Here is a 26,669-nt window from a genome sequence, read left to right as displayed (position 1 = left end):
CAGATGTTGTTTTGGCAGACTTGAACATTTCTGCCGATATTTGCAAACAATATTTTGGCTATTTCTCAAACGCTGTATATCAGAGGTTTTCCACATGGGTGTGTGAAACAAAGCTATTTGGCGTGTCAGGTTAATGTAGTACAGCGTTCTGAGCAACCTCAAGGTCAGCTGTTTTTGTAGCCGTGCTCTCAGTTGAAAACTGTTCAGCTTTAGGAACAGCGCTGGGCTTATCACTGCCACTTCTCCCTCACTTGCCAATCAAAATCAAGAAGGGGCAGGACATCTGACAATAGCGGAAGAGAAATTGATCTGACTCATCTTTCTTTGTCTTGTTTTAGTGATCTCAAATTGATTAGAATAAATGAACAAAGGTAAGAGAAAACAGAACAGAAAATTACATTGTTACTGAACTCTCATATTTATGAATGTCTGCTCCAAACTGAAACCCAAGAATGTGTTCTTCTATGGACTGCACAGACCTAAGAAGTCATTTTGTTGGCATCTGTCAAATATTTTTAACAAACAAATGTTTTTTTTTTTTTTATGTGAGCCTTTGTTCCACCTTTTTATCAGCCAGCTAGCTTGTGCCGTTTTGCACCAAATCAAATGTTTTATGGTCACATGTATTCAGGTAGCTGGCTGGACTGGTTCCTGGATAAAAGGTTTATGTGAAATGTCAAATGGAGGAATTTAATAGGAAAGCTAACTTTTGGAGCCAGAGAAAGTTGAGATCTACACTCCCTCTCTCTAGCTTGCACATACACACGTATAAATACCTGCATCCACTTTTCTTTAAGCACACTCATGTTGAGACTAAACAGTATAATTTATCACGATTTGTACTGACTGTCTTTACCATATTTCCCCCATGCAGACATAACTCTGGGAAAATAAGAGAGCAATGTATAGTAAACTAGGCTTGGATAGAGTGGTGCAGGTTTTAGATGAGTGCTTTCCAAACCGTATGTTTTACTCTCATCAGAGACAGCACAAGGAACAATAGATTAAATGCCACTTTAAGTCTGGATGGAGTTACTGGAGTGTAAACTTCCCCAAACCAAATAAACCTCAGGACAAAGCTGCTATTGTTACACTAAACTCTGCCATTGTGGCACCCTGACTGCTATAGTGCATGGTCAGGCCTTGAACAAGTGTAAGCTGCAGCTCTACACAAATATTTAGCTAGCTTCTTATCTTAAAAAAGTGTCATGTTCCTACTGTAGGTGGTTAACTGGGCAAGCAAGGGGCGTGTTAAACTTGGCTGTTGTAGGATTTGCATTATCCTGTAGCTGCTAATACCACTGCCATGATATTAGTACTGTATCTACAGTATAAGTGTAATCCTGAATGTATGCATGAGCAAGTGGACGTATGGACAGATGGGATGATGGTTGGAGGTGAGATTACATGGTCACCACTGCCAAATGACATGCCAAGGATAGTGGGAATTCATCACATCTTTCACCCCCCCCCTCCCCTGTCTTTATCCAAAGATAGCTGGATCATAGCCCATTCAGAAACCACCATCACGTTAGTGTCTCTCTACCTCTCTCTCACTCTCTCTGGTTCACACATAATGGTTTTATAAATAGTCAGAGAGCAGATTACATGTGATGTAACATCCTCTGCATGTTTGTCAGGGGTCAATGTGTTGGATTAAAGTCAAAAAGGTCAGCAGCATCAACACCTTACAGAAGCATCAGGCCTTGTACAGAAAAACCTCCTGTTTGGAGCAGACTTAAGATATTATATATATCTTATGTATTTTAACACTTAATTTACATAAGACAGTTTTTTTTGATTAACTGATATAAATACTTTGGTATGTGAAAGTACGCACACATACCTGTAACGTTTCAATCATATTTTATTGACATATTAAATGTACTGTAAATGAATCAGATAAGTAGAGAAGCTTTTGCTTTTAGATGTTGTGAATATTTGTAATTTATTTCTGTAATTTCTGTAATTTAATTCATTTCTGTAATTTATTTCTGGTTCACACAAGTTTGTGTTCCTCCTCTGAGGAAAGTAGCACTGTTTGTCTTTTTTCTTGAGCTGTACATGTAAAAAAAATGTTTGCTGACAAGAAAATTCCCACAGATCATCATCAACACATCATCTGATAGATCATATACATCAGGAAATGGCCTAGGATATCTTTAGCTGTAATTGCTGTAGATGCAACAGGTACTGACACACATTAAAGACCACCCCTCCAACTAACATGGTCTGCCGTATTTTGCTGGTAAACAAAAGTATGGGTTTATTTGTGCCTGCCAAGCTGGGAGAGGTCCAGCTACAGACTGCAGATCCCAGTTTTCCCCTCTTTGAGACCACTACTGTGAGACACCACCTCTGCCAGAACAAAAGTGATGTAATTTGCCGGTTCAACATTTTAGAATTTTTTTTAAGTTGACGGTTTTAATAAACAACGTAACAACATGGCAAACATTACAGACTAAGCAAAATTCCTTAAATTTAACAAAAAAAAAAACTAGAGGTCTAATCCACAATTAAATCATGCAGACACCTGTTTTAAAGCAGTTAAAAGAATGGTGGCTCACTCTAGCTTTGTTAACTTTAGCTGCAGAAAATATAGCCTTACTAGCTACGTTTACTAGTACATAAGACATAAGTCCATAGAAGCTAGAGTAGCTTTAGTTAATGCTAATGATGCTAAAGCTAACCACCACTCCCATTACTACTTCTAAAACAGGTCTATGTTTGGCAAATGTAAGATAAGCTAACTTTGCAAATGTAACTCTGTTTGCTTTAGCTTACACTAAATTAGTTTTAGTTTAGGTTTTGCAGGCCGGGTTAGTAACTTTTCTATCCTAACTCTTACCTTCATTTGGAAAGTTTTAGCTTGTATTTCTGTTCTAACTGATGCAGCGTCTCCCAAGTGTGTTCTGCGGGGGAGGATCTGCGTCTGCTGCCAGACTGTCTTGGCCAAGTTTCACTCAGAGTGATGGGAATTGTGGCTCTAGATCATTTTTCTCAGTTCAGTAATAAGAGCTTGTAGCCTGTTTTGGCTTCTAAATGGCTCTTCACTTTGCACCATATTGCATATTGCATTTTAAGCAACAGCAGAAATGGGGAAAAGGGAAACAGTCTCTGGCTCTTATTGTTCACAAAAACAGTCAGCTCTCAGAACCGGCTAATCCGCAACTCCCTGCTAACTTGTCATCTTGAATGGAGTGTTTATTTCAATGAAACCAGTTTCCTACAAGACTTATTTGCTAAATGGTGCATCACTCTGCCTTTCAAAGGCATGTTTATGTCAAAACAAGGTAGAAAAGCTGTTAAAGATGCACTGCTAGCCTCTTAGCTTAGACGATTCACCTTGTCAGACCCAGAGACAGCAGCTATAGGCATTAAAATTACCATTAAATGATCAAATGGCAATGGACTTGAGCTTGTATAGCACTATTCTAGTTATCTGACCAGACCGCAGGTCACACCAACCCATTAACACCCATTCACTCCACAGGAGCTGGAGATTAATTCCACCACCAGACAACTGATTCTACTTACCCAGCCACAGTGGCCCCCAAACTATAGAATAAGACTGTCTTCTCACTGATGGTCATACAAAGACATGAGTATTAATTTTGTCTATTTTCACCTGATTAAAAATCTTCATTGGTGCTTTAAATTAAAATGTTACAACATGAAGAGTATTTAAACATATAGGGTTTGTAGTCAAGAAAAACTGTAAGAAATCAGTAGACTTAACTCTGTTTTAAGCTGTTTAATAACTGTTGCTTTGACAGTGAGAGGTGGACTATTGAGAACACTACTCATCTGCAAGTAAAGCTGCATAAAGCTGATCCTGCAGAACACACCTCTGATAAAGTTAAGGGTTCAGCTAAACAGTAGACTGTCAATAATTCTTCAGGGAGCCACACTTTGTAAGCACATTTTTAAGCTCATTAAAAAAACAATATAGCTGCTCCCAAGGTTGACTGTAAGACTTAAAGAGCTGTCGGTTTCAGTGGCGTCATCGTTCCCCAACATGAGGCGACACTCAGTTATTTAATCAGCAGTATGCTGGAGTGAGATACAGCAGAGTGCTGAGGTAAATAACAACAGGGTGGAAAAATGTGACAACTCGCATTCTGAATCAGCAAAAATGCTTTTTTTTCAAAGTGTTCTTACCTCACAATTGATTTACTGCTGCAGGAAAATGTAATACTGACGATGATAAAATGTGAAAAAAACATCCATGAATAAAATTGGGTCTCCAAAACTGATGCAACAAAAAATATGTTAATATTCTGTTTATGTAAGTAAAATGTGACCTCATATCAAATGCTTTTACCTGTTTTTGAGGTGGCCATGTTTTTTTTCTGTCACCTCATGGCGGAGAATGTCCTGGTCACAGGTCCATTAGAGCTGACTGATGCCTTTCACAGGTTCGTATCCTCCTACACCAAACACATTAATGTTTCAGTGGGTGCTCTGAGTCCCTTGGAGATTGCTCTTGGGCAAGACAGGAGTTGTCCTACAGGTGCTGCTCTCTTGCCGCCCACTGCTCTTTCACAGTAAGACAAATCTACAGTAACTCCTTATAGAAATAAAGTGCAGCATACATAAAAAAAAATGTGCTGAAATTTAAAGTGAAGTACCTCACATCTCTGCCTCTTAACTCTGTAAAGTAAGTAACTCTGTAACTCACATGTTCATTTAAGTTTAGCTGCAGTTATAACTCAGTTAGGCCAGATAATTTTGTTACTTTCTCCCAGCAAGAACCAGGGGAGAATACATTTTTTGACAGAAATATTTCCAACCCATGGTGTGCCATCTTTGAGCCAGATATGCTTGGACCTTTTATATTTTATAATACTTTGTTTGGTATTATTTAATCCAAACACAATTTTAAATCTTTCTGACAAATACTGAGGCAACTGCAGCTCTTTAAACAGTCAAGGACACATTATTTTCATAAATTTCACCAAAGTTATATTCTTTCTTTTAGCCCTGTGACAACTTGGGTAATCAGGAAAACGAAACTCAGACACTGAAGTCTATAATATAACCATAATTTTTCATTGTGAGATGTTATTGTGAGCCTATGTGTGTATCGCGACAGTGCAGTTGCACTCAGAGACCTTCAGTAAGTGCCAAAGCGCATCAACCCATCCTGCTAATTGTTGCTTTAAAATAAACTCAAGACGTTCAGTTATATTAAAAAGAATTTTTGGCTAAAGCCTGCTGAAGAACTTGGCACCATTGAGAATTCAGTAAAAAATATATTTTGATCAACTTTCAGGGTTTGTAATTCAATGTTGCATCATCCTTTTTAACAAACAGCCTCAGTGTGTGGTTTATGGTCCCCTCATAGAAATAAAGCCTTGCTTAGAGTCCATCATTTAAATAAACCTATTTCTAACCCTTATCCTGAATCAGCCTTTTGAGGTATTTGTCCCAGACAGAGGGTCATTTCATTAAGTTAAAACTAAATTTGATTCTCACAAAGATAAATACAAGGGCATACAGACACAGCTGTTGTATTTCCATAACGGCTATCTCCCCAACGACTTCCCCTCCCTGTAGATCTTATCAAAGAGGTTTAACATGCACCCTGTATGTGTGTGTCAGTGTGTGTGTCAGTGTGTGAGTGCAGGCTTGATAACAGGAGGAACAAGAATCCGGTTATTGAACTTGTTAAAAGCACACATCCAAACACAGCTCACAAGACTGCCGTCCATTTGATGACTAACTGCTACTTGTTGAATGATATTACTGTTTGCCCTGTGGCTAGTGTGTGTCTGTGGTTGTGTTTTGTGTTTGGTTTTGTGAGGAAAGGATCTACTACTGCTCCCTCTGCCACTGGGGCTTTTTCCTCTCCTCTCTTGATTCCATGCTAACACACTCTCTTTAACACACATGCATGTTGCACCCCTGCTCTTGAGCACCCTGACTGAATGCTAATTACACCCTATAGCTCTGTTGCCGGGTAAAAACCAAAGCTGCAATGGTTTTACATTCCTTCACGAATCTCTTTAACATAGAAGAACAATAAAGCATTTATGAGGAGTCAAACACTTACAAAGGAGATCTGAAGACAGGGACATTATAGAAATGAGGAGAGGAGGAGGAGGAGGAGGAGGAGTGGTGGTAGAAGGGAGGCTGGAGGAGAAAATGAACAAATTTGAAGTGGCAAAATAGCTCATAAATAGAAACAGTTTATTTTGTGTCAGCTTGAAGGATTAAAGTACATGAATGGAAGGAAAACAATTTGCTGTTTACCAACCTATTTTGTTGATTGTTTGGGTGTCTCTCAGTTGATTAACCCCTTAAACTCCATCTCTGCAGGATTTATGGCTTTTTAATGAATGTATCATATTTTCTCCAGTTGTAGACATTATAGTGACTGTTGTTTTTAGTCTTTGTCACTAGAATATTAAGAGAAGTTACCTTAAGACAAGTACAACCCCAATGGTAATAAAAGTTGGGGCGCTCTGAAAATTGTATTCAAAACAGATCTTGAAAACCCACACTTTATTCACAATAGAACATAAAAAACATATCACATGTTGAAACTGTGACATTTTACCATTTCATGAAGAATATTAGCTCATTTTGAACTTTGGGTGCTAAAACAGGGACAGGACCATGTTTACTATTGTGTATCATCCCCTCTTCTTTTAACAACAGTCTATAATCATCTGGGAAGTGAGGAGACCAGTTCCTGGAGTTTAGGCGAGGAATGTTGTCCCATTCTTGTCTGATGTAAGATTGTAGCTTCTCAACAATGCTGGGTCTTCTCTGCCTGATTTGTGATACAACCCCTGTATCATCAGAGATGCAGCATAACAACCTGGACTGTTCCTCCCCTCTTTTATCCACAAGACATGGCACCCGTGGTTTCCAAAAAGACCACAGAACAGTTTTCCATTTGGCCTCAGTACGTTTCAGCTTTGGCCCAGAGAAGACAGTGGTGCATTGTTAATTTTGACAGCAATTTTTAATTCCAGTCTTAGGGTGCTTTCACACTAGGGGCCCGGTCCCGGATCCGAGTGCACTTGAGCCCAAAGTCCGGTTCGTTTTGGTAGTGTGAGAACCGCGCCCGGGCACCAGGCCCAGGCACCGGGCCCAGGCACCAGGCCAGGGCCCGCTTGGGGAGGTGGTCTCAGACTCGGTTCGGATAAGATGTGAATGCAACCGCGCTCAGATACGGGACAGAGCACCGTATCAGCTTTATGACATCATCGTAAAACTAAACTTCTTTCAACAGCGTGGCAGTTTGTTCACATTTTTCCTCAATAAAGGATGGAAATCATCAGATTCCAGTCAATAAATGGTCTGCTGTTACTTACCTTACAGATGAACACAAGTTGGAGTCAGTGAGAGGAGGTGAAAAGGCAATAAAAGTCTCCTGTGACCTCAATAACCACTGTATCTGCGTAGCATGAGCCCATTTAATCCCCTGAGGTGCACATAGATGTGCAGATACGAGGAGCGAAGTTGCTGGCATCTTTAAAAGTGATTTTAAATCCTCCAAGGCTGCAGGATGGACTTTTTGCCGGGTCAGAATAAAAACAATCTTTGCTCAGGTCATGACCCAAGTGGTAGCTTCTTCTTCTTTCTCCACCTTTGCTGGGTTGTAAACCAGCTACGTGCATACCACCACCTGCTGTTTCAGACTGAGTAAATATGCAAGTGTACCCGGGCACGGTTCGATGTTGCTAGTGTGAAAGCAAGCCAGGGGCGGAAGGGGGAGGAGGAGGAATCGTGCCGCGGCACGATTTGAAACAACTGGGCCTAATGTGAAAGCACCCTTAGTCTTTGATTACATGTCTTTTAGTCTTAGTCACATTTTAGTAAGGCTGGGCAATTAATCAAAAATTAGATTAAATTGCAATATGGCCTGCTGCAGTTTTCAAATCGCATAAGTGCAATATGTCTTTGACCTGAAATTTGTGTCAAAATAACAGTTTTTAAACTTTTTATGCAGCAGAGATGCTATGCATGATATATGATGCAATCATTCAAGTGACAATTTTATTAGAATAGTGTATAAAACATTTTTGTACTTTTTTTTCTTATTAAATATGAGAATGACAAAAACTCTTCAATGCAACAATTCATATCCAAATTGCAATATGAGTCAAAATCATCAGAATTAGATCATTTTAAAGAATTTTTCAGCCCTTATTTAGGAATAAAAGAGAGTTAATACAAAATTGCATATCAGATCGCAACTACAATATTGAAGAAAAAAATTGCAATTAGATTATTTTCCAGAGTCGTTCAGCCCTACATTTTAGTCATTTCTACCCTTTATAGTTTTAGTATATTTTTAGTTGACATATGCTCCTCACATTTTAGTCTTTACTTTTAGTCCAAATATTTATTATCTTGCCTAAATCTTCTACCGTCATGGTAGTGTGTTCTATACACCCTGCTAAACCTGGGGTCTCTGCTTTCTACAGCTGAGAAGCAGAAGAGATACTGATGCATTGTTTTTTGACATATTTGCCCACAGTGGGGAAATGCTATGGATTTTGTATGTCCGACGAAAAACTACATTACATTTTAGTCTAGTTTTCGTCATCTTGACCAAAACTAAACTTAATTTTAGTGAGTTTCAGTCATCAAAGGTCTATTTTTGATAGTCTTAGTCTAGTTTTTGTCATGGAAAAGAGGGCTGTCCACGAACATTTTTAGTTATAGTTTAGTTTGCCTTATAAGGGTAGCACACTGGACTAAGGTCATTTGCATGATAGGCACCATTGGTTTTTAATTGTGCCCGAGCATGATTGCTCCCTGTCCCTTTCCATCCCCCTGCCAGTCTATTTTCACATTATTATATACTCGATACAGAATAGGCGGTTCACAAATCTGCCTGGAAGATTACTTGTGTCACCATTTCTTGATGCTCGATGTGGACAAAAGAGTGCATCCTGCAGGTGACTATGAATGTTTTCATTATTTCCAGATACAAACAGCAATCCTGAGGTGGTTCTCTTCTGCATGATTACAGCAGTTTTTTTGAGAGACAGGAAATGTTAAAAATTGCTGTTACAGCTACACTTGTTGTCAAGTCCCTGTAGCCTACTCAGGCATGGTTGCATTTACATCTTCCACATACTGTACCTGAGTACACATGAATTGTGCCAAAGACCACCTTTCCAGCCACTCTTGGTCACAGTGCTGTTATGGTGCACTGATCAAATGAGGTCTGTTGTTCTGATTTAAAACCGACCTCAAACACATGGACTTTTAATTGATCTTTTCATTGAAAACAGCTTAAAAGGATCAATCTATTACCAAAAGAATTGTTAATGAAGTCAGCAGTAAAACTGGCCATGCTTTTATTGATTAATGCACAGAACATGACATCTGTTCTGATTATAGACAAAATAATGCATAGTCAGCATTTCTATTTGAGCGCATATTGGAGAGGCTTTGGTGAAGATAATTTAGGACAAACCATTGATGAATGAAAAGGAAAGTGGAGTCATGTTAGATTAGAACCAGCATAATTAAGACCAGTGTATTGACTTAGAGGTAAAGACAGGAAGTTTAAAAATCATTGCTACACATTTTTATTTTGAAATTTCAAGGACACTGAAAATACACAGTCTACAAAATAATACACAGACAAACACTCACACAGAAATCCACGAACAACATGAAATGAAACATGGATCAGAGCGTGGTGGAGCTCAGGGAGCTACTGGTCAGAGTGAGAGTGGGCAGCATAGAGGAGCATTGTGGGGTCCGGCTGCAAACTGGCATCCCTTCACACACGAAGAAACAGAAATACAAACACTTTCAAACAGAAACACAGTAAATAAACACAATCACAAATCATTTTCACAGAGGTTTTTGCAAATAAGCCCTGAGATGCAAATTGGAAAAGTAAGTCATGGGGAAACAATCGGAACAAGCAAACACAAACATGCTGACAGACTCTCATATATAATTACAATTTGTACAAGCGTTAATTAAGCCGCTCTACAGTGAGTTTAGTCTTCTCTTTCTCAGGCAGTCATTACAACAGAGCTGCTTCATTTACACAGCAGACCATCAATATAGTGAACCAGCAGCTAGAGTGTGATGGGATAACATGTAGGAAACTTAAAAGTTCAAATACAGGCTTCACTCTTTGAAGGTGTGTGAGGTTATTTGGACACCTAGCTAAAGGAAATCACTCATTAAGGGATCTGTATTTACTATTTTTGCCATTTTCTCTGAACTGGCTCGAAAAACAATAAAAACAGATTGACCATCCCAAAAATGCATCTTATCTAGATAACACCACTAAATTAACTGCCTAAATAATACCTTTGCAATAAAGTACAACTTGAAAATTTGATATATCATGTAGACAGCCAACACTGACTACATTAAAACACCATTAAACATGATGTGGCAGGCCATGTTATGATACTAGCCCGATGACCATAATGATGATATGAACAGAAATTTTTATTCTAGGAATTACAGCCCTGTGGTGGAGAGTCACCTGCTTTGCCTGAATTTTAGATGTTTTTTCTAACCTGAAATGCCAGATAGACTAAATAAATATATTTCACATTCATCTGGGAATCCTCCTGTATAAAGCGTTGGAAAGGGCAGGACTTTTCAAAAACAATTCTCAGAAGGTGATTGGACAAAAGTTCTGGATGGTGGAGCTTGTTGGTGGACAAAACTCATGCCGAAGCCAGTCAGAAGTTTAAAAACATCTTTTCTGCAAAGAAAACTCTGGTCAGAGTTTGACTCATTGCTCTGGTCTTATTTGAGCCTGAGTATCATAATAATACTGTGATATTGCACCAATATGTTCATTTTGTTGGTTAAAGTTGTCAGCTGACTCAGCTAAAGTTTAAAGTAAGCTAACGTTAAGCTAGGCTATCCTAACTTTAGCTTGCTAACATAAACAGATAAGTGTGACCGACACAACGAGGCACATCATGACTCATGGACAAGCAGGTTGAAATGATACATGGGACTTATGGAGTTATTTCACAAACTAATCGTAAAGATACCACTGAGGCAAACCTTATGTTTAATCAAATTCGATGCTAAGCAAAGCTACTAGGGGTGGGTAAAAATATCAATTAATCAATGCATTGCAATATTCCCTCCCCCAATTCAATATCGATTCAGCAAATCCTCTGAATCGATTCACCTCCTGGCCAGTGGGGGTCACTGTGCATGTGATTAGCGTTGTATGGACGGAGGCCGCGCACGACCAACCATAACCATGTTATGCGAGGTTTATCACAATTTCCAAGAGGACAGAAATATTATTTAAGTTTACATGCACTTTACTTTTTCAGTGTTTATACAGAACTGTAATGTTTTTTACTTTTGTTCTCCATATGCATGAATAAGTTAATATTATTGTGCAAATTTTTATTTTCAGATGTTTTACTGCTCAAAAATGTGAGGTGACTTACCAATTATGTTCACATGGGCATGAAAATAATTATTAGAAAATTGTCAGCAGGTTATTTGTGTATTTCTACTTCTTACTGAATCAACATTGAAGCATTTAAATCAATATCAAATCGAATTGATATTGAATCGAATCGCAACCTAAAGAATCGAAATCAAATTGAGTCGTGAGGTTCTTAACAATACCCAGCCCTACAAGCTACCCTGGGATCTAGTCTCTCTACTGTAAGGAGGTAAATATGGAGCGTGTGACATGAAATGAGTCAGTGGCTCTCTACTGGAGAAGTAATAGAACACAGACGTCATTTCTAAGTAAAAAACAAGTCTTGTTTTTATTAGCGAATAAACAAGTCTTAACATTGGCATCTATCAGCCAACTTTTGGCCAGTTAAAGATTATTTTAATAGGCTGTAATTGGCTGTTAAAATCAACGGGCAGAGCAATCGGTCGGGGCAAGTAGCTACTTCCCTTTTCTCCTCAAGTGCTGATTGGCTGGTCTGCTTTCAGATCTGGCAATATTGTTGCAGAGCTATGCAAGATGGTTTTGCCTGATGATAGACATGGAGTCTGGCCAATCCATCTGCTATAATCATATAACCATGATGTGTAAATCTCAACCATTGTTTTCTTTAATTTAGCTTTCATGTCATCCATTCAGCTTTTTTAATACAGTTGTATGAAGGTATCTAAAAGTGACAATCAGAGGTTTTAGCAACTCATATAACAGATTTTGTTTTATTTATAGAAGTAGTTCAGAGATTTTCTGTTTTAATGATTTCTGGGTTCACTGCTAATTTCCAAGAAGACGTTTAACACAAAAATAAACACAGAGCTTACAGATACGTGTGATTATTGAAATCCTATTTGTCCCGGTGTTGTTCCTGGAGAGTTTTTTTGTTCCTCCAAAGGGCGTTTTGCTACATACCCTGGATGTCCTGGACATCCTTAGTGTCCAGCCCTGCACACAGTCTGCTTGACTTGCTGTGATTTGAATATACCTTATTTCCATTTATTCAAATGAAAGCAGCAATGAAATACAAATTTGAACCATGCCTAATTTTCTGAATAGTTCATGTCTTTATGGGCACACTGTATGAGGTTTGAAGTTTTTAAATTAGCTTAGCCATTTTGGTTCTTCAGAGTAGTTATGCATCTCGAGAAGCATGGCTGATATAACCATAAAGCAGCATGGTGCAGCTGTTTATCAGGAGGCTTTAGCTTCAACTTTTTGTCTGTGTGTGGGTTGATCTAAAGACAGTGTTTTCAGTATTCTAGCCACTGCAGAAAGACACCAAATAGCTGACGTCACTCCAATATTTTCTGCAGTTTATGCTCTAAATATTTACTGTTATGCTTTGTAAAGCTGCTTAACCTCATTAAGGCTTCAGGCTAAATTTATGGCTGAAGAAAAAACAGTGTCCACTGCCAGCAGAAGCACTAAAATGAAGCCTGTAGTGAAGTGTTATGTCTCACTGTGAGCCTTGTTTCCACAAACACAAAACAGGTTAGCTTGATTTATGTAAAACATAATGTCATGTTATAAAATTTGAGTTTCAACCTTACTCTTTTACTTCTTCATGGTCTTTGAAGAGCAAACTGATCCCCTAGTGTTTGATCAAGTGCAATTGGTCAATTTCAAGCCAATGATAGTTTAAGAAATCTCGAATGTGTTTCAGATCAAATTTACTCTTTGTAATAGAGAATATTCAAATATTATAATGACATTATTTCTACTAAGCCATGTAGCTGATGACTTTTTACTGTTGCCTTTCATTTCCTGTCGTGTTGTTCACATATCAGCGATTTGACTTTGTCCCACTTTGACTCTTTGACATTTAACTTTTAATGAATAAACCCCCTCAGGGAGAAAAAAACAGACTTTCATAAGACCACATTATGTATGAAAGATCAGTTCCTGCCAGAGTGGAATTAATTATCTTCAGGCTTTACGTGATTAAAGACAAAGTTCTGCTGATGGAGATGACACGCTATGTAGGCTCAGCTAAAATAAACTGGCATCAAACTGGTCCTGTTTACCCTGGCAGTATTCCTAGAAGGCCAAAATGGTTTTAAATGAAGTAATAGGTTGTAATACATAAATAAGAGCTAGTGAAAATAGGGCAAAGGTTCTGTTCTTTTAACTGAGCTGGTTAAGAACACACAAAAAATAAAATCTGGAGCAATATGCAGTGATGATGGTTTAACGCTGTGGTTCTCAGCTTTTCTAGCCTCAGAATCCACTACCCACTCAATAAAGACAAATCATGACCCAGATTTCTTATCCCAACACTCCAATGTTTAAAATGAAATTTTTGCATTTTTAATCTGTAATGCAACAAACTTATTAGGCCAAAGAAATGTTGACATTTTCTTTAAAATAAAAGCCCATCATAGACTTATTGCCACGTTTGTTATCCCCAGACACAGGGTACAGACCCACCAGTTTGGAATCAATGTCGGTGATCCCCGCTCTGTGATTTTAAATGGTTTTCTGCTTTGTGGATGAGTTGCTGTTGTTCCTCAATGGTTCAACTTTCTGGTATCACTTACAGTTGACTGTGGAATATTTAACAGGGAGGAATTTTCATGAACTGCCTTATTGATAAGGTGGCATCCATCACAGTACCATGCTTGAAGTCACTGAGCTCTTTAAAACAACACATTTTGTATCACAAATGTTTGTGGACGCTGCATGTTTAGGTGCTTGATTGTAAACACCTGTGGCAACAGGTCAGATTGAAACATCTGAACTCAAAAATCAACAGCTGTGACCAAATACTTTTGTCCATTTAGTGTATCGCTCACTGTGGGTATTTGCACTGGGTTAAGATTGTTTCTTGTACTGTAAATCTCCTTTCTGACCATGTGGCAGTAGTGTCAGGCATTAGAAGCTGGAACTTTTTTGCTGACAGTCTTGCTTTCTTTTTTAGGTCATATGGTGACACAGAGGCTCTGAATTAGATTTATTGTGTTACTGTGATGCTAAATTTTTCCCTCTTAATGTCAGTCTCCATTCTGTTGTGACATTTGTAAGATGTACATCCCTTTCAATTTGGAATGCGATGAGTCACTAGTCATAAAGATTTTATTTTTAACTTTTTGTTAGGGACTTTTAACTTGCAATTTGACTTGTAATGCACGTCTCTAAATCCTAGGTAGACAGCCATCTGCTGTGACTTGGCACACTCTTTGACCGAAACTCTTTTTCTTCCATCCTTTCCTCCTCAACCTTCCAGGTGGCAAAGGACGTATCAATCCGTCTGCACAGCCAGCTGGACAGCGTGGAGAAGAAGCGGAGTCGTCTGGATCAAGAGAACGAGGAGCTGAGGGTCAGACTGCAGGACCTGGAGGTCGCCAAACAGGTCCTGCAGCAGGAGATCGACAAGGTAAGATGGAAATATCATGACCTTGCTGTACTGAGCAAAACTAGGAAAGGCCATACTAAACCTCTGAGCGGAAGTCTGGTGGTTCACTAGACTGGATTAATGCTGCTTGTTAGCTTTTCTGCTTATGAATTGTAAATTATTCCCATTTTTAGTTTGACATGAAGATAGCTTAGTTGCATTATTAACTTAAAAAAGACAGCTTGTGTCATTTTAGCTGCAGCAGTTGTCTCATACACGAGTTTCCTTTTGATCCACATTTCCCTGTTGAAAAAGATAACAACTGTCCTAATGATCTGACTTTTAACCAAAGAGGCAGTCTCATTTAAATTGTAAGGTTCGGACAAGTCCTTATTGAGCTTGTAGTCCTTTCAGCTCTTTGTAGAAAACAATGTTTACTGAGCTCAGTGGAGCCTCAGGAGAGCCGTCTCCGCTCTCATCTAGTGTCGACTTCCTCCCTGCCACTCAAGTGCAGCTCTAGAGACTTTTGTGCTTTGCCAAGTGTAGCCAATAAAGCTCTGCCATTAAAAAAGCAGAAATACAATTTGATCTCAGGGCCAGCTGAAGTGAAAACAAACAAACCTGAGTTGGCGTTGCACTCCTTTGAAAGGGAAAATAAATAAAAAGTAATTTGATGTTGCATCCATATTTGCTCCAAGTTTAGTAAGATTGACCTCCACTCTGCTTCCTGTAGGGCTTCCGAGCCGTCTCATCTAAGGGAAATGCATGAAATAGCATGGCTTTCCAACCATCTCTCTCTCATTTAAAGCTTCTGCTCATGCTTTCTGTTCTTCTGTGTCTAATGGTCAAGGCCTTGGTCCAGGACCGGGCCCCTGATGTAGGTCAGGGTTTGATGGATGGTTGGATAGCTGGCATGGGATCTTGGTTTGTCCTCTCTGGCATGGTTGGACTGTCTATTCTCTACATACAGTTGCCAGTTTGCTGCTTGAGGTTTTCTTGAGATGCTTAATGTTTCCAGATGTTGCCTTTATGGAAGTAGATGGGCATGACGCAGTTCATTTGCAGAAGGCAACTGTGAGTGGAGAAATTAAAGCATGAGAAAGCTGTGAAGATACTTTTCACGGTCTCAGGGAGCCAAATTGGGAGTGTAAAATTCCTTTTTAGGTTTAAAACCCAAGACCAAAAAATAAAAACCTTTGATTTAAGAAGCTGATAACAGAAACTATTTCATAATATTGCTGAAACAAAACTAACAAAATATTGATTATCAAAGTATTCTATCAATTCTTTTATCAAATTCTGCAGCATCAGTAATGCCTCAGTCTTGTTTGCAATCATACATAGTTATGTGGTTCTTGTATTAAATTTAATCTACCCTTTGATATTTATTGGTCATCAACTATGATTGGACATCAAACTTAAATTGAATTAAAGGTGACAACAAATACTTCACTTCCTTGTTGATCAATGTTGGTATTTTGGCTCCCAAATGACTCTTCATTTAGTAGTGTTGCATTTTTTATTAACCTTGCAGAGTAGATAGATTTGCCAGTCTGTCATCAGGCAAATCCATCTTGAAAAGCTCCAATCAACAGCATTTCTAAGTAACAAAAAATGGGCAATCAGCATCATTTAAGGATAAGGCAGGAACTACGGAAATCCAATGGCAATGGCTGCTGCCAGTGCTGCTATTAGTTTGGATATAGCCAAGTATAGCAGCAGGTTTATCAGAACTGGACCATGCTTCTGTATGAAATAAGAGTAACACTGAAAGATTTCATGGCAGAAAAGATTTTTTTCATCCGTTTCCCAGCCTGCTTTGACACCGAGTTTGCTATTGTTATGGGTTGAGTTTGCCGGAGTTTACATTGCTACCGCCATGGTAGCAATAAGCATGGATGTAGCTATAGTATAGTAGCAGTTAAATCAGAACTGGACCACATTTCTTAATTAAACAGGAGTGAAGAGCCACATTAAAAGCTTTCTTGGCAGAGAAGATTTTTTTGCACGTCTCCCAACTTGCTAAACTTGCTTTCTTGGAATTTTACAGATGAAGTCTACATACAGCAGTGCCACCCTGTAGAGCTCAGGTTTCAACCACAGCTATGCATGCCCCACTACCTTATTTTGTCTTAATTGAACCGTATTGAATGTGACAGACAGAACATTCGTCCAATCACCTTCTGAGAATCTTTTGAAAATCCTGCCCTTCCCAAACACTTTGTATGGGAGATTTCCCAGATGACTGTAAAATATTTCCAAGCAATGAAAAACAAAACAAAACTTCCCTTCTGGCATGTTGAAACAGCACAAATGGAAAAAAAAACAGAAAATGATTCTAAAATAGGAGCTGGCTCCTGTCGTTTACAAAACCAGCTTATCAGCAAACAGCACATCACAAATCCCTCGTAACTTATCATTTTGAATCTGGTTGTCCAGTTTCAAACAAGGTTTATTTGCTGCATAGTATATTGGTGTGTTCTTCATAAGAACTTTGTGACAGCATGAGGGGGAAAAGCTGTTAGAGAGGTACTGCTAGCCTCTTAGCTCATGGCTAATTCACCACTTTTCATTCGTATGTCTAGTGGATTCACTGCACACAGCATGCTGGGATGCAAAGCCATGGTAAGACAGCCACAGAAATGATTAATGAATGGTTGTTTGCATAAGAGCCAGGCAAGTAGGTTCTGATATCAGAGGACATATTGTTAATGCATAATAGTTAAGTGTGCCTGAATGCCCAAAACTCATCGTAAATGCAAACTGTGCACAGGGTGAATGAGGCTGATTGCAATGTGCTTTTGCAGTGCTGATCAAATTGTGATTCATTGTGCCGCCCTAAATCAAGACATTGGATGTTAGAAGTACCAAAGTGTTGAATGAGATCACAAATGTGACACACAGTCGACTGACCAGCTGGCTGTCTCACTGAGAATTTCTCCAGTTGTTTGCTAACAGTCTGACTTGCATGCTTTCATGAGCTGTGTTTGTGTCTGTTGGGCCAAGTTATGCTGACTAGGAATGTGAATATGTGCAGAATGGAATTCTTCACATATGTGATATGATTCTGTGCTTGTGTGTGTGATTGTACTGACAGGAATCCCTCACTCATCTGAGTCTCATCTTTTATAAAATACACACCAGAGGGTTTAGGCATGAACCAAATGGAAGAAATAAAGGACAAGAGATAAGAAACAAGGGAATCGGACCTTCGCGTAGGAATGCTACAGGGAGAAACACACTAAAGAAATGTGTGTTAAAGGGTTAAACAAAGTGGACAAAAGGCTTTCAACCAGTGACAGAAGAAGACACAGACGATGGGGGCTTTTTTCTGATTCACAGGTGAAGAGGAGGCTCCTGAATTATTGATTGTGTTCCAGTGGCGACTGCAGGCTTTACAGAGCAGAGCTGTTCTGTGTGGGTTACAGGCTAGACCTTTGTTGTGTTGCTGCAGGCCATCGATAGTGACTGGAGAGGGATTCGTCTCTGCAAAGATAACTCTGTTAATCCTTTATGCACAGAAACAGAAAGAGACACTGCTCCAGTTATCACAGACAAACTGAAGTATCAGTGTCTCATCTTTTCTTCACAGAGAGTTTATGGGTAAAAAAGTGTATATCAAACTCCAAGTGATCAATTTGTCCTTGCTTGTATAGGTGTATACAAGCAAGGACAAATTGATCTGGACTAGGCATTCTGCACTACTCCACAGTTACCACAACAGGCTTCAACCCAGAACCCAGCCAGCATGTCCGTGTGGGCCACATGTGGGTTCCATCCCATCTAGAGATCCTTGCAATTGCCAATGCTCGCTACCTGTAGGATCTGTCTTGGAAGTCTTGACATGGGACCTCTATGGGACTCATATGGGCTGATCTACACATGCAGTTAACATGGGTAATCACAGTTGGGGCCACCATGGAACCCACAGACAAACCCACATGGGACCCATACTACAGCACACATGTAATCCATGTGGGGCCCATAAGGACATGCTGGCTTGAACAACATAAATATGTAGCATAGCATGCATACACTGTCTGTCCTTGGTATCTATTTATCAAATCACAGATCCTGAGATATTTTCTTTGGCATTTAGTCTAATGCATCAGGCGTGTCACCTGGCGCGGATGCTTTCTTCTTCTGCTTTTTTATCTAATGGCAGTGAGCAAAAAGCTTTCAGATGTGTTACAGTCACTCACATATGTACAGCTTTAAAACCAGGTACCGGTAAAAATAATGGAAAAATATAAATATTTTATAGAGGAGATAATACTCCAAGGCCATAGCCCAGAGGTTTGGGTCCCAGAAGATCTCCACTCAGAGCTAAAGTTCCACACTCCCTTGTTGATTTTTTAAAAGATAAATATGTAACCTTTAAAATAATGGCGGCCAATATCTCTTAACCAATCCAACAATACAAAAACAAACAAAATAAGGCACAGCTGCACATTATAAACTCTACAGTAGAGAAAATGACAATGTTTTCTTAATCCTGCACCCCTGGATCTCCATTACATCCATTACTGGATGACCATTACTACCTGCTCCCACAGTCTGTCACAAAACTCCTACTTTGCATGTCCACCAGTGCAGCTCTGTTTTCTGACACTCTGTGCTTTGTAGCACAGTGAGGGGTGAATTTAACCATCTGTGCGTGTTTAGTGATTTAGATGACTTTTAAATAGGGTTGATCTGATTCCAATATCAGTATTGGAAATACATCTGATACTGCTTAAAATGCAGGTATTGGTATCGGTGAGTACTGAAGTTTATGCACTGATCTGATGCTGTTTGGTTTAGCTTTATATTTAGCTTGGCTTTGTTTAGCCAAACTGGAAATCGTTCTTCACTGCCAGAAAGCACATCATGCAGGGGCTACCGTTTTCAGAGCAGCATAGAAGAAACAGAGGACACATTGGAGCAGAAAAGATTAGTGGCTGCGTCACAGTTTTTCCTCTGAATTTGATCGTTAAAATGCCTTCCAGACCGGTGCTGCCATACACAACAAAAAGTGACACAGTTAAATAAAAAGTTAAAAAGTTAAATAACATGAACCATATATTGCTGCCTCTTACTTGTTTTTCCTCCTGACGCTAGCAGTAGTGTCCTCCCATTGACACTATTGATGCCTTTATATCCTTTGCAACAGCATTTTCAGCGAGCCTGGAACTTGTGTGACTTTTGGGGACTTAAATGATTAAATCCACACCACTAAATCCAATATTGAACGTCTTTTTATCCACTTTAATTGAATTACAATCATTTAATACTGCTAGCTCGAATGCTAACTCGAATGCTAACCGTCATATTTGTTTGGGTCTGTCAACCAGTTGCAGGCTGTTCCATAATCGCGTCATGGTGCCTGAGTAGAGCATAAGAGAGAGAGAGAGCCTGTGATGCAGCCCCCTATATAGTTATTTTAATATTTAGGAGTAAAATTTAATAATCAGCAGAAAAACAACTTTTGAGTCACAGTGCTGTACATTATGATTCAATTTGTTGAGCCATATTCTGAGTCAAATATAGGTCTAAAATAATTTGCTAGTCTGCACAGTTCAGAAAGTTCATGCTGGTATCAGATCAGTACTTGGTATCGGCCGATACCCATCACCTTGGTATCGGTATCATATCGGGAAGGAAAAATGGTATGGGAACATCCCTACTTTTAAACTCAGTTGGAGAGTTTTTGCAGGCATAAAGTCATGCAGTCCTGTGAATCAACCAATTAGCTTTTACAAAGTCTCATTTGTTTTCCGAATCCACCTACAGTAAATATTAAATCATTGTCATGTGTTAAGGGAAATGGGGGCGGTGATATTGTAATACTATATACGGAGGTATTAAAAAATAGCCACAGTATTGTTTAATTACCGTCATGAAGATGATTCTGTGTAATGAGCGCAAGTTTATAAAAATGCGTTGATAGTGTGTGTCCATTTCCAACAGCAGCACCACTGTCTGTGTGTGAAGATGCTTTAAAGGGATAAGAGAACTCTTGTCAATGATCTTCGGCCAGTTTTGAAAACAACAGATGTGCACATACTGGTGCATAGGTGCTCACACACCATGGTTTGGCTCAGCAGTAGAACTACGGTATGGTCTTCTCTAAAGCCGAGCTGTAAAAAGTGCAATGCTGGCTATAATGTATTCCATGAAGATGTACGTTTAAATATTTTTATTCTTCTTTCCGGGTGTAGATCAGTGATGAGAAATCATGATGATTAATAATAACCCTATATGTGCTTGGTAACGTGAGCTCACGAACGGTGGATAAAACTCATTAAAGCAGTCAGGAGAAGAGTAAAATCAGCCGTTGTTTATAAACTTGTTGTATAATTTAACTCCCCCCGTAGCCCCGCCTCATTCTCCCTAAATCATGCTGATTGGTCCGGTCCATTCTCAGACCTGACATGATTGTTTTAGACTGGAGCTTTGCAGGCTGAAGCTCATTGATGACAGACATGGAATCTGGCCCATCAATGGGCTTTGCAAGGTTACCTGCCTGTGGTGACAGGAAAGCCTTCTGTTCCTACAGGATTTGCATTGAGCTCCTAATGCAGCTATCTAATTTAAAGCACAAGATGAATTTAAAAATGAGTTCAGAACCTGCAAAAACAATCTGCTTAAAAAAATCTTCCCCTCAGCTGGTTACAGCCTGTAGTAGCATGTTTTTTTTTTTCATTTAAATGAATGACAATTCAAATATTTAAAAATCTTGACACAACATAACATGAACACACAAAAATATTCAAAATGCCACATGCAATGGAAAAAGAAACAAATCTATGGATGCAGAATAAATAGAAGCATCAGTAAAACTACACTGAAGCTTCCTATTTAATTATGCTGACAAAATGTGTCAAAAGCAGCAAAGTAAGGTTTTGTTCAAATGCCACTGCTTAAACTCATCCACCTCTCCTTAAATCAGCTAAAAATAAAATTCTGCCTCTTTCTCTCCCTGAACATCCCGCAGTCTTTCATCCCTCCAGTCAGTTCCTCCCTGGTGACAAAACACCTGGAGAAGATGCACCTCATCCATCCTACTCTATGTCTAACCCACCAGAGAGTACATTTCTCCCATGCTGTACATCCTAACCATTTCTCTGTAACTTAACCCCCTCCCCTCCATCACATGTGACCTTGCCCCATTCAAAGGTCAAACAGCTGGATTGTATCGATTGTTTCAGAGAGGGGAAGAAGAGACTGCAGCAGAGGAGGAGGAGAGATGAGAGGAGGCGAGACAAATGAAGAGGTTTGAGCGAGAGAGGGAGTAAGGGCTTTTGAGTGGAGGAGGGAGGGAGTGAGGAGAGGGGGAGGACAGGAGGAGGCGGTCAGAGAGAGATTTTGAAAGAGAGGAGGGAGACGGGATTAAGAAATCCCTGCATCAGCATTCCTCGCGTCTCTATGGGAGCAGCAGGAGAGAGGGAGAGAATGGAAGGTGATGATAAATGGAGAGAAAGAGATGAACAGAGGGAGCGACAGAGGCAGCGAGGACAAAGTTGAGTAGGTTTGAGAGGAATGGAACAGGGAAGAACAAAAAGGAGAACAAGACATGGAAAAAACATGAGTGGGAACCTTTCCCTATTCCACTTCACTGCATAGATTGTCACTTCACCCACATGGCTGTAAACATTATAGAGATATGTGTGCAAATCTATGGATGTCTGTGTCCAACAGTGTGCTAAATATAAAGATATTCAAGCAGCCAATGTGTTAAGATAGCACAGTTTGATATCATTTACCAGGAAATAGCTTCAGAGACAGCCAACACTGCCAACATGTAAATAAAATAACAGGATTGGCTCACTTACATTGTGTCTACATAGAAAGTGTTAAACTTTTTTGCTTGTACATGTCACTAAAGTTTGAAGACAGATAATTTTTTGTAGCTGTGCAAATTTTAGAGTATCTCTCAGTTCTCAAGGTCATGATTCGACTCAATTTTAATTTTCCAATTCAGACCCATTCTCGATTCAAAATAAATTCCCTTTTTCATGACAAGAAGTTGCTTATTTAAGGATCCACTCCAGCCTGATTAACAATAAGCAGCTGAAAAATATTATGGGGCATTTAACACCACAAAGAAGTGTTCAAGAAAATGTAATGAAAGTTTTTGTACAATTTTAGCAGCTGATTGCAATGATGTTAATACACAGAGGAAAACCTAAAATCAAGATAACATAAATGCATACTTAACTTGAATAATACTTAAATTAAAACAGATTTACTGAGCTTGATTAAGACGCTAAATTAGTATTTTTTCAGAAACAGGAAAAAGTTAAATATGTTAGAAATCAAAAGCCTTCATTTTGAAGAATGTTGTAAGAGCAGTGTTCATATAGTTTGGATATTTTTATTTTCTGTCCATTCAAAATGCCTACTACACTTCTTGCAGCTACACAATGCACTTTGGCATCTGGCTTATAGACCTCAATCGAAGAAGATTTAAATGTGTAATTTTCCTGTAGTTTACTGAAACTTATACTGTTACAACCAAGATAAATGGTCAAGTGATGTGCACGGGGTAAAGGCAGCACTATGAGGTATCCTTAGAGGCTAGAGAATGGAGTATGTTCCCTAAACCTGAAACACAAAAATGTATCTTTTGGATTAAGCGATGTGGCAGACTACACAGTCATCTCAACATAAAGACCATCAACAAGGATAACATTTGCAAGAAAGGCAACATAGTGGGAGCAAAGTTTGCTGCAAAGTGACAAGTATATATCATACATCATGCAGGTACCATCATGTATTACATCACCTTACAGCAAACATCGCTATGTAATGTTAGAGCAAGTTAGCTAAATGCAGCTAATTTTATCAAGACAGTCCTGCAGCAGCCACAGATTAAACTTGTGTTTCAGGGCTAGGGTAAGGGTTAAGGTAAGGGGTAGGATACCAAAAGTTAAAAACCTTACCTGCAAAAGCTGATTACAAAATGTTTAACCAAGTGAGTAAACAGTCTGCTTACAAGAAAAAAGCATAGCTTACATAGCTCCGTTAGCTGCATAAGCTATGCAGCAAAGAGCTATGGTGCTTACAGAGCTTTGAAGCTAATGGAGCTAAAGCCAAGCTCACCAAACAGCTATGTTATTGGCATAGCTAAGTTAGTTTTAGCTACGTTTGTTAAGCTCATTTTGCTAAAGCTAACTTAGCTACATCTGCTTATGTAGTAATGCTAATTACGTAGTTAGTGTAGCTATGTTAACTTTATCCAAAGCTAGCAAAGCTAAAGTGAGCCACTGTTAACGTAACTGCTTTGAAAGCGGATCTATGCATAATTCAATCCTGGATTATAACTCTGACCTGTTTCTTAGTCTGTAGTGTTTGTAATATGTTTTTTTTTCATGGATGTAACAGCCAGACTTTATTTATTTATAAAGTTAAAGGAAAAAAAAATGTACGTTTTACCGGCAAATTACGGCATTTCCTTTCTGAGATATCTGATGTCTCAGATGAACGGTATGTGAGTGTGGCTGTCAGAAATGTGCAGTCTGCAGCTGGAGCCTCAATATTATGGCAAACTTCAGCTTCATAACGCTTGGTTTCCATGTTATCTGTTCAACTTAGTATTTTTGTTCTTTGACTGTTGTGAGAGGTTGTATTCAAAGCCCACCTAACTGAAAATCATCATTGAACTTGGTCAATTGTTTATCTGAATAAGCTAAAGGGGCGGAGCTTAACACTAGATTAATAGGCTGTCAGATTGGTAAACTGATGTCATGTACATCAGTGTGCCTGTTCTTCTTACTCCAAATCCAGGTGACATGAACTCAGACATGTGGATCTTTCATGAAGTGCTTCAGTTTTATTTTGCAGACCTGACATTTTGAATACATTAATTCAGGCTTCTACCACACTTTGCATTGGTGTACCAGAGATGGTAGAGAGTACACAGAAGAAAATGCCAGCAGCGGATTTGCTGTGCTCAAACTGGCTTCTTTCAGTTCACTTATAGGCTGCTTCATCTCAAGCAAAACATCAACATTTCTTCCCTGCTATATTTGCTTCACTACAGAAAACTGTTTGGCTACTTTGAAATAAAAAGCTTGGTGACCTACTCCTAATTCTGTGCCTGAACACATCTTGTATCGACCTGGAAGACAGACTGCAGATGCTGCTGATCCACTAGCATGCTGCACAGACAACGTGATGTGCACAGCCTGCACTGACTTATGTTTTTTTCAACAACTTTTCATCCTCTTTGCTAATGACAAAATTAGTAACACTCTACTTTTACTATGAAAGGGTTGCTTGAGCTTACTTTCAGGGGTTCTCACTAAGAAAAAGACAATAAATTGATCACTTGTTCTTAATGCTGCAGCGGTGCTTGTTGGTGGAGCACTGGTAACCTTTTATTCAGAGACTGCAGTAGAAAAAAGCCGAAAGGCTTTTTATTCCTGCTGTGTCCATACTGCCTCAAGGTTACCAAACACAGAGGAACAGCAGAGAGCTTGAGAGATGAAACAGAGGAGACAGACAGATGGACGGAGGTGAAATGGAAGGATAAAAAGCCTCATGGTCTGTTGGTTGGTTTTACAACCAAGTTTTATTATGAGTGAAGAGAAAAGGAGGAAAAAACGAACAGAGATAAACATAATTAAGCATAGTTCTGATGGAGGAAGAGGAAAAAGAGGCGTTATAGTGGAGAAAATGACTACCATGTGGGTCTTGGTAGGAGAGCTGGCAGTGAGGGCGATAACAGCTTTAATTGGAAAAAAAAAAAACCTTGGTGACTGGAGGGTGGAGAGAAAATGCAGCGTGCCACTCACTGATGCGCTTTTCTCATTATGTCTCTCCTTTTATTTCGTTTTCTATTTTCTACCTTTTTTTCTAATTCAGCCAGCCTGGTCTTTTTTTCCTAACAGGTACACACATTACACGCTCCCTCTCTCTCTCCGTGCTTCTCTGCATAATTTCCAGGTTTCCCTGAAGGTCATTGAAGAGGTTTCTTTGTCTCCTTGCCTGTGTGTGTTTGAAAGTGTGTGTGTTTAGGTTTGTTTATTCAGACTGCAAAGGTCACTTTGTCAGCTTGGGCACTTGTGCATATATAAAATGGACATTTTTATGTTCTCAGTCTCTTTCACTTTATCACACTCTTCCCATAATGCATCTGACAGGAACACGCTTTACTAGCTTGTATTAGAAACTGAAAAGAGCCAGACTAAGAAGAAACACTGCTCACACCTCGAAAAATCATTATTAAGGAACAAATCTAACCAAACTAATAACATCAGCTATATATAAACGTGGTCAAAAACTTATTGATGTCACCAATATTTGTTTGTCAAGGGGACTTTTGAATCCCATTAATGGTGGTCGTCATATTAGGGGCCTTCAGGCAAAGAGGTAAGGTTGTGGCAGGTAACAAGCCTCCTGACAAACAGGTATACTAAGGATGTTCCAGTCCACTATTTTCTTATTCAACTTAATGAACATTTGAATTGCATTTAATCGATTAGCCTAAAGTGGAGAAAATGTGCAGAAAATAGTCAAATTTATCACAGAGCCTCTGTGTCTGTGGGTATATGGTTCAGGGCTGGTGTGCTGGTTCGAGTGTGTCTAAATTTAGCAGTTATCTCTGCCAGCCCTCTTTCCTCTTTGCAGATAAAAAGCATGCCCATGTGGTTACTCATCACTTCAGTTATACGTAAGTATAAAGTTTAACAGCCTATATACAGTTTTATTGACATTTTCTTGTTCAAATGCTTCCATACCGCTTGTCTTATGACATGCTAAATGCTAAGCTACCACTAAGCTTCTTTTGTTTACGTTCAGCAAAGTGCTGGAGGGAAGATCTGTCAACTGAAGCTACAGCAGCTACTAGTGGTGGGAGGCTTCATTACTTTTTAAAGATTTGACTGGGATTTTTGGCTCACATTTATAAAAAATGATGGATAAATA

At 39.1% G+C, this 26,669-nt stretch overlaps 1 protein-coding gene across 2 annotated transcripts in view; it reads left to right on the top strand.

Annotated features, from left to right (window-relative positions):
• Positions 1-26,669, top strand: part of soga1 (suppressor of glucose, autophagy associated 1) — a 150,580-nt gene that overhangs the window by 18,721 nt on the left and 105,190 nt on the right. For both annotated transcript variants that reach the window (XM_041798930.1, XM_041798929.1), the window contains exon 4: positions 14,652-14,801. In XM_041798930.1, the coding sequence (XP_041654864.1) occupies positions 14,652-14,801 (150 nt within the window). The remainder of the gene's footprint in view (positions 1-14,651; positions 14,802-26,669) is intronic.

Source organism: Cheilinus undulatus, linkage group 11 (assembly GCF_018320785.1).
Source record: "Cheilinus undulatus linkage group 11, ASM1832078v1, whole genome shotgun sequence".
Taxonomy (NCBI): Eukaryota; Metazoa; Chordata; class Actinopteri; order Labriformes; family Labridae; genus Cheilinus; species Cheilinus undulatus.
The sequence above is the reverse complement of the archived record's forward strand: the minus strand, read 5'-3'. Positions and strand labels throughout refer to the sequence as shown.